General features: G+C 36.9%; 1 protein-coding gene across 1 annotated transcript in view; it reads left to right on the forward strand.

Moving 5' to 3' along the window:
- Nucleotides 1-9,630, forward strand: part of LOC111087776 (cilia- and flagella-associated protein 44-like) — a gene marked incomplete at its 5' end in the record, with an annotated part of 19,695 nt that overhangs the window by 4,799 nt on the left and 5,266 nt on the right. Inside the window, 2 exons of the mRNA XM_022395612.1 lie at nt 622-847; nt 5,251-5,385. Coding sequence (XP_022251320.1) covers nt 622-847; nt 5,251-5,385 — 361 coding nt within the window. The remainder of the gene's footprint in view (nt 1-621; nt 848-5,250; nt 5,386-9,630) is intronic.

A 9,630-nucleotide genomic window follows, 5' to 3' on the forward strand; every position in this document is an offset into this window, starting at 1 on the left:
AATGGGTAATGAAGAAAAACTTTAATATAAGTTTTTCTTCATTACCCATTCAAGCCGTCTCCAGCCATTATCAAATTGGGTAGTTGGTTTTTTTCAACAAAAATGTCCCCCACTGGCTCGTTAGGAGTCTGTTAAATTTTCTACATTTAAGAATTAAATGAACATACAAGTGAAAATCAATTAAGGTTCTTGAAGTTAAAGAACTTGCCATTGGGGGAAAAAGTACAGATTTTTAAGTACTTTTTTGTGAATAAATGCAACTCGGAATTTCCTCGGCTAATGGCTGTAAAATTCTAAACATATATATATATTAAGAAAACTTGAATGCTTACTTTTTTGACAAATGCTTCTTTATTTAACAAGTTTTATTACATCACAGACTACTCTTCAGTATGGAAAGTATAAAAATCAGAAAACAACTAAACACTTTTTTGAAAGTAATAAATTTAATTTTAAAATTTATATAAAATACAGACAATTAAATTTTTAGATTCTTTAAGATAAAAAAAAACATATATATATATATGTGTGTGTATGTGCATGTGTATTTAAGTAAATATATGTTATCTTAATATTTAATATGAATCTCTTGAAGCAAAATGTGGTTCTCCCATTCTACAGAGAAACACATATGAAATACAAAAAATTGGCCAGAGAGTGTAATGGAATGGAAAAAAAAGTTTCTCAGTTAGAGCAGCAATGTCAGAAAGAGATGACACAACGCTTTGGTCAGATTGTGGACTTAGAACATTTGGAGTTGCAAGGAGCAAACATGAAACTAGGGGAAATGCAGGCAAAGCAGAAAGCTTGTCAATTGCATCATGATAGTGTTCTAAAGGAATGGGAGGTAATACTGTAATTTTGTTAGCAATTATGTGAAGAATAAAAGAATTGCAACAACAGATTTAACAGTGGCAATCATTTTGGTATTAAAAAAAGTGACCTGTTGGAAGTTTAAGGGAAGTTTTATCTTTAGCATTTATTCAATTACTTTTTGGATGGCACACCTAGTGTGCAAATTTTTGCTTGCCACTAGCCTTTAACTCTCACCTAATTCCATGTGTATGCCATGTGGTTCAGCTATGTTTAAGCATTCAAATTAGTATGTGATAGCCCTCCGCCAATAGGAGTGTGACACATTCTCCTATTGCATCTGACTTGCTCTATGCAGTTGAATCCAATCTTCACTTCTCAATTTGATACGATGGTGTTAAAACCTAGTGCTTGATTTCAGACTTTTTTTCGTTAGTGCTGTTTATCGGATGATTGCTCATTATCTGTCATTTCTGTGGGGCATGACAGTTATGATTCATTCCATCAACTAGATGGTTGTCTCTTACCTCACCAGTGAAGGGGGCACTTGATCCTAGTCCTTATGTTCCTACACTCTAGATCTTCTCTTTTGAGCTCACAGCCATCAAATTCATTTGCTGGCTTGTCACATACTGGGTGCCCTCAATTTTGTCACAAATTGTCTGTCTTGTCTTAACAATATTTTACCCACGGAGTGGTCTCTCTACCCAAGGTATTCTGATGGCTATGTTCTCAGTTGGATACTCCCCAACTGAGTGTAGTTACCTTTCATTTGAATGCCAAGTTTCCTCTCTTTTGGTCCCCAGTTTCACATCCTTTGGCTTTAGACATGGATACATTCATCCTAGATTGGAAGGACCTTTTCTTTATACATACCCTAGCATCCATTTTCTACCCTATGTAATTTCTCTCATCCAATCCATTCCATGTCAGGACCTTCTTGTTATTCCTTTCTGGCTGGCTCAACAATGGTTTCTGTCCCTTTTCCAGAAACAATATCAATTACTTCTCTCTCTCTCCCAGTCCCTCCTCCAGCAACCTTACTCAGGGGTGCTTCATCTCTCCATTCCCACATTCCGGCTTCACGCATAGCTTTTGTCTGGTCCCTTGCAAGGGGTTTGAGAGTATCCACGTGTAGCATCCCTGTTGTCTCACACTGTCCGTTCCTTATCCATGTTTGTGTAAGAACATAACTGGAGAATATTCTGTCATTTGTCTATCTGGCATGGATTCTCCCCTTCCTCAGATATCTGTTTTTACATGGTTGTTTGACAAAGGTCTGTCATTTTTAACCATTAACAGGCACCACTTGCCACAGAGCAGGACCCATAACATGTTAAGTAGGCCCCTGAAAAAATGAAACAAAAAATAACTTACCAACTCAGAGTTGTACCGACATATGGAGAATGGCTACAGGGGGAGGGCAATATCTAGTTGGGCAGGAAACTGCCAAATGGTGCAAGTAGCACAATACCAAGGTGTGGGGAGTGGTCCATATGCCAACCTGGATAATTCCCTCCAAAGAATGATGGAAATGAGCAGCCAAGGTCATTAGAAGGTGACAGATTAGATGGTACAACACACAGACCAACTGGCAAGATTCAGGAGAAAGGGCGGAATATGCAATATGGATAACTTGATGAACCAAACCAGAAATATCACAAGAAATGGACAGAATCGCAGGATAAACAAATGGAAGTGAAAACCACAGAGGGGTGTCGTGCATGACACGTAACACTGTAAAGCAAGGACCATACACAGGACATGATCCTGATCAGAGTGGGAGTAAATATGGGATATGGAAGAAAAGGTTAGGAATAACACACAGAAAAAGAAAACAGGAAAACAAAAGGGAGACGACAGAGCTACCCTACAACCCACCCAGATATACTGATATCTAAAATTCACACTGTGAGTTCCATAAGGTTTATCACACTCACTGTTGAGATGGGATGTTCCTCAAGACTTCTTGCAAGTTCTTCCTTTGCAGTATATTGCATCTTAAATATGTTCATACTGACCCATACACTCATGGATTAACATGAGTAAAGCAAAGAGAGATTGCTGCCCATCTCTAATGTTTAGATTGCTGGAATTGGGAACAGTCTGCTTTTCGAAATAAGGTTTCATTGTCACCCATTGCACTTTCTCCAATGATGCTTCGTACAGACTCTTACCACATCCCAGCTTCTAGCTGCTGGAGTGGTGAATCATCAGAGAATTCTCCTGAGTGTGCACAATTCCACCCAGTCAAGAGTAGGGCAGTGGTATTCTGCCTGTGTAGAAAGTGTAACTATCCTCCTGCTGTGGGTCTGATACATTATTCCAGATGCTGACAGCCTGAACTGGATTTTCTGTCTCTTTTGCAGGCTGGGAACCCTCCCTCCTACCGCTGCCTGGATGTCGGTCCCTGAGCAACTGGTTTTGGTTGGAGCTGGACCAGCCAACATAAGTCTTCACATGGCTAGGAACTTCCTTCTACTGCAGTCTGGATGATTCATCCCCATTGTCAATTGGTTTTGGACTGGAATTGACCCTCCACATTGCATTTCCACCTTCCTGATGTCATCCGGATGTATATTCTTGGGATTTATTGTTCCAGATTGTGTTTAATATGCACACATGTTAGTTTAGGTTCTTGGAATGAAGGCTCCTCTTTCGTTCTGGCTCTTACACCTGAGGTGAATGGCTGAGGACACTCCTCCTGTCAGGGGCTAGTCAATTTCCTCCCAGTTCCACTGATCTGGACTGGAATTGATCTTCCGATTATGGACTGATGCACCCCAGCCACTCTCCACACATTCCTCTTTCTTTTGGATTTGGGATGGATCACTTGTTCCAACCTTTGATGCATCACCAATTGGCTCCACTTGGGAAAAGAGTATACTTGGTTCAGATGTGGTGTGGTCACCCATGGTTGTGTTTCCTCTACATAGAGGTGGCACACTCCATGGATGCTCTTCAGATGCTTTTGAAGGGTGCTTAACTAGGTAATTATATACTAGACTCTCAACCTGTTCAATGTTGGATTCTAGTTGTAAGTGGAAGTAAGTAATCATATCGGGAATTAATACCTACACTGAAAATATATTTCCAATAGATATTTATCTCTCCTCGCACTTCCCACTTCTGGTATTGTTTTTCATACCTAAACTCGAAGTGAAGATTGAGTTTAAATGCACAGATGGAATCAGCTACGATACGAGGATGTTGCACCCCTATTGGTGGAGGATTGCAGCATGCTAATTTACATGCTTAAATGCAGCTGAACCATATGGTATACGTGTGGAATTAGTTGGGAGTTCAAGGCTAGTGGTGATCAAAAAATTTTTAAACTATAGGACAGTCAAATCGAGAATAGCTGTAACTGTGAGAGGAGGTATCTATCAAAAATATTTTTTCATTATATGAAAATATTAACTTTTTCTGACTATAAATAAATGAACTTAGTCACACAGTCACTTAATCAAAATAACTTGTACTTCAGCAAGATATGATTGCAAAAAAATTTTAAATATCTGAGTTTATGTGAAAATATTCTCTCTTTTAATTCTAGTAAAATTCAAAATAAATGAAGCTTTAGTAAGTTTATCTTTGGGATTTTAATGTTCCTTGAGAAGACACAGAGATTGGTAGGTATATAAATGATATTCATCTAAAGAACTTATTGAAACTAGCTTGTTAAAATTTTCAAAAAACATCACCAGTGATAATTCAAATTTTATGTCAGTGTTTCTGCCAACAGTATTTCCATTGTTAAAGAAAAGAGATACTTTATTATTACTTATTGATAACACTAGGCAAAAAGTACATGTAGCACAAATCATGAGATACCAGCAAAGGTATCTGGCAATGCTGTGCTTGAAGTACTGTACTTAATACTACAAATGGAGGTGTGAGCCACACCTTCCATTATTTTGAGCTGTGGCACATGATCAATTCCTCTGATGCAAGGATACCTGTTCTACTTGCAGCATTAAACATCACTTTACTACCAACTTTCTCACTTAGTTGACCATTCATTTGCGGAAATGGCTTCACAAATTTGGTGAAGAAACTTGAACAGATCCCACCCTATCCATCTATCTCCTTACGTGTTTGGTGCAAGTTGTTGTGAGGAAATGACTTAACAAATTTGGTAAAGAAACTTGAACAGATCCCACCTTCCAAAGATGGGGCTTAAATGAATAAACAATCAGAAAAATGGTTCAAGTTTGGTGTCCATTTCAAGTTTACTACCTTAATGCTTCACAACAATTTGTGACACCAGACAAACAGACATAAATAAGGAGATAGATAGGTAGATTAGGTTAGGTTAGGTAAATGTGGAAATTCTTATAAATAATATTTACTTTGTTTAAGTTCTTGTTATGTTCTATTTCTCAAAATCCATAAGTGTATAAATATATGAAACTGTTGTTTTTTTCTCAATCTTAGAGAAATATTGAAGGTAAAAGAGACCAGCTTGCCGTGTTATTAAAAAATAACAGTCAGCATCTTCAGGTGTTGGCAACACTAACTCAAGAAAAACTGCAGTTAGAAGAAGAATTGCAGAAAAGGCAGAGAAAAATGGTAAAGTTATATTTTTTGAATTTTAAATTTTATAAACTTCATTGAACAAAAATTTCAATAAAATGAAACATCATACTGAGGAAGAAAAATGGCAAATCGATACATAACAATATGAAATGGTAAAATTAATATCATAACAATTTGTATAAATATAGAAGTTTTACAGGTTTTTAGTTTATAAAGAATCCTTATTAAAAAGAGAAATTTAACTGTTACAGTTCACAGCTAGACAGTTATAAGCTTGGATCAAAGGTTGAGGCTAAGCTTCATTAGCCTCTCAAAGGTGTGGATGCATTATACAAGCCAAATAACATGATGCAAAACTCATACAAGCTATTTCTCATACTGAAAGCAGTCTTAGGTCTGCTCTTGCCATCCAGCTGAAATTGTCAGTACCCAGACACCAGGTCTAACATGTTAAACTGTTGTATACCTTCCAATGTTTCCAAACATCTATTTGCAATAGTGGAAAGGCATCAACACAAGATATCACGTTCCTCCTTCTAAAGTTAATACAGAAAGGGATGTACCTTTTTTTTTTTGACAGTCACCAATGGAAGACGACCAAGAACTCTTTGAAGGCTGTATTATCATGTCCCTCAACATTTGCTGTATCTCAGCAATGGATACATCTATAATGCTCCAGGAAAGCCTGCATGGTAGTTGTTCAATCAGACATATGTCACATATATCTGTGTGATGTTATATGACTGCTGTTACGTCTCCGTTTGTTAATTGATTTTCTGTAAATTCGTTCCGACGAAACTTTAGCGACACAAGTCCTTTCTTAAATAAAACTGGTTTATTCTTTCCGAATACAACTTTACGATACACTCAACTTCAACAGTCACGCTATAACAAACTATAATTCACGTCTCATGAGCTCGAATTCAACAATACATCTCTCTCTGACTGCAGTTCAATTACTCATTACCTACACACATTGTCCCGTCACGTTGTGACCATCTTATATATATATACAAGACTAACACTATATCTAGTAATCTCCCGACAATTCACGAAGGTTCGAGAGAACGAGTGGCGTGATACTAGTCACGTGACCTCGCTGACACAACAATATCTTAGACCACTAGTTGTGGATTGTACAAACATTCTAGATTGAATGCACCAGCAGCTACTCAATGACTTGGCTGAACATGCTGATGTATTTGTGGGATCAGATGTCTCTTGGGGCAAACTCATTCTAGTATCAGTATCTTTGAGAGCTTATTGGTTAGTTTTGTCTATGCAATCAGTGAACTGATGTTCTATGGGAGAGTTATCCAATGATTGTCATATTGGGTACAGGAACAATGAATTGTACGAATGTATAAGGGAGAGGAATTCACAGTACACCTATGTATGTAAGTGGTATTCTGTGATTTACTATAGATGAAGTCCAGTACACTGGTGCCTTGTAGCATGGTAATGGATCCCATACATTAAATCTAATGTTTCCTGTCAAGAAGGAAGGCAAGCAGCATTAGTTTGGGCAGCTATTTGTCTCAAGAGGGATGAGGTCTCAGTGATATTCTGCAATTATGGGCAATCAGCCATCCAGTTTCCCACTATAGTGATCATTAGCATAACAAGAAAAGTGGATGTAACTGAAGTTAGTGGCAATGCTAGGATCACACCTATTGTGTCACATCCACAAGCAAGTGCACAGTTACAAACATATTGTGGGTGTTGTTAACTAGCTGTCTTCCCTTTAGTCTATCATTTCTAAATTAGAGATAGCTAGCACAGATAGTCTTTGAGGAGCTTTGTATGAAATTCCACAAACAAACAATCCTACTCATGCACTCAGTTACTTAGAGAACTCAGAATTAAGTTAAAAAGGCTTTGTTCTTAAGGAAATGGCATTTTCCACAACTCAAAGGGCTCACAACCAAGAGGAAGAATACTTAGACAAACTGTCCTACCAACCTACATCACACCAAATTCAAGCCCAGCTAAGGGCTAACCAAATCCCAGCACTATCCAAATCCTCCCATGGTTTTCATGTTGCAGCCTATACTGATGATGCCTCTTCCCAAATATCTTCACGAAAGAGAGGAGCAAAGGATTTGTTTTCCCTGTGGATTGTTGGGTTACTTTTGTTTAAATTACTTGTACCTTGCAGAGTAGCAAGGTAGAAAAGGTTATTGGTCATAACTGATGGCTCAGCAGGTGCAGGCCAGAGTACAAAGGCAAGAGTAGCTGGTTGATACAAGAGCAGCCAGAACAATAGTAGATCTCATGGTGTATCAGTAATTCTAAGCAAAACTACCATTTGGGCAAGTTAAAAAACATTTTTGTAGTAAATGATGATAAATTATATGTGAATGGAGAGGTGAATCTCTGACTTTGTCCAGGAACCATCATTCACAGAATGAAGTTAATCATTACCAACCATCCTATTCTTGGTCTACTCTATCAATGAAAAGTGACCATCACATTACAGTGCCCCCATGGCTGAAAGGGCAAGCATGTTTGGTGATGGGATTTGAACCCACGACACACAGATTGTGAGTTAAGTGCCCTAACCACCAAGCTGTGCCAGACCTTTTGCAAGTAAGAAATAAAGAGACTAACACAATTGTATAAACATACAATGAACAATCTTTATTATCTACAAACAGTGTGTGAACTTGATTCATAAGACATATAGTAGCTTTTACTGGATCAAAACTACTCTCTTTCCAAACTGCCTTGGGTGAGATCCTATTCCACATTGACCAAACATTATATTTCTTAGTTAAATAGTAACTCCAGACTTACATAGAGTGACTAGTGCTACCCTTTTAAATGGTCATTCTCAGTAAAACATAAAGAAGGGTTTTAACTTTGAAGCATAATCTGCTCCACCATTGGAGGAAACTGCTGTTTACATTCATGCACAATGTGTGTAGCTTTAGAGCCATACCTCCATGGGCAGACCAGGTGTTATCTCAATGGAATGATAGAGAACAAAGATAGCTAGAAAAAAAGCAACTTAACAACTTTCTTGGCCATGTATTATGTGAAAACTACACATACCTAAAACAACTAAATAATTTCAAAGGTTCTATAGTAAAACAAGAAGATAGAAAATGCCTGTTATGCTTTCATACCAAATAGCTGAAGTTTGTAAATGTGCAAAGCAATGCTTATGGTATATGGCACCTTGTTTCTAATTTTGTTTCCAGAACTTAAATTACTACATATCCTTTCTTGAAAAACAGCCTTACCCCATTTTGATACAATAATTTAACTATTAATAGCAAGATTAGAACTTGTTATTTTTTATATTTATAAAAATTCTTTTGCATGCTCATTATGTAAATAGGTTATTATTGACTTTGACACTTTACCAGTTGGCTTATGCAAATGAATGTATCCTTGCTCAAAATTTTAGAAGCTTTGTTAAATGGTAAAATATTTTGCTCATTAGTGTGCTAATTAATGCTCTAACTTATGTAGAATTTGGGTAATCTTTCCAGTATCTGGATGTTGTCCAGGTGCATTAGCGTAAAACTTATTTAAAGATTTATGGTTCCAAACAAATAGGGTCTAGTCAACAAAAAACTGTACCATATGATTTGTAGAAATGCAGAATGTGAATTAAGAGATAGGAAAAAAAAGTAAGCTAATTGGGAAACAGTATACAGAAAGTACAATTTCATTTAGTTCAGATAATACAGCAGTGACTACAATAACCATCAAAATCCCATTATAATCATAGTTACCCGATAATATAAATTTATGAGATTAATTTCCTTACACAAAAAGTTGGCCTTACACTTATACAAAAAAAAAAGAAATACCTTGATCAGAAATTTCCTACAGGTAAAGTTTTAACACACAAATATGTTGTTTCTCATTGATCATTGTGTAGGGATTGATTAATGTTATGTAGGCTTTAGATACCCCAAAATCTGATTGTATTATTGAACAAATGTTCACTAAACATAAAAAAAGTAATTAAATTGTTGTTTTAGTGCAAAGCTACACAATTGGCTACATGAACTCTGTCCACCACAGGGAATTGAACCCTGTATTTCAATGTTGCATATCCATAAACTTACTCCTGACCCACTAGGGGGACAACAATTAATCACATGTTCTTAACTTGAAGCATATATATATATATATACTAGTAAGTGTACCCACATCTTGTGTAACATGTATTTCATTAGTTTCATGGGGATTGCATGTGTGTGCATCATTCACTGCGTAGGTCTACTGAATATGGAAAACCAGGAAAGGTATCCGTGTTACGTG

Source organism: Limulus polyphemus, unplaced genomic scaffold (genome assembly GCF_000517525.1).
Source record: "Limulus polyphemus unplaced genomic scaffold, Limulus_polyphemus-2.1.2 Scaffold2613, whole genome shotgun sequence".
NCBI lineage: Eukaryota > Metazoa > Arthropoda > Merostomata > Xiphosura > Limulidae > Limulus > Limulus polyphemus.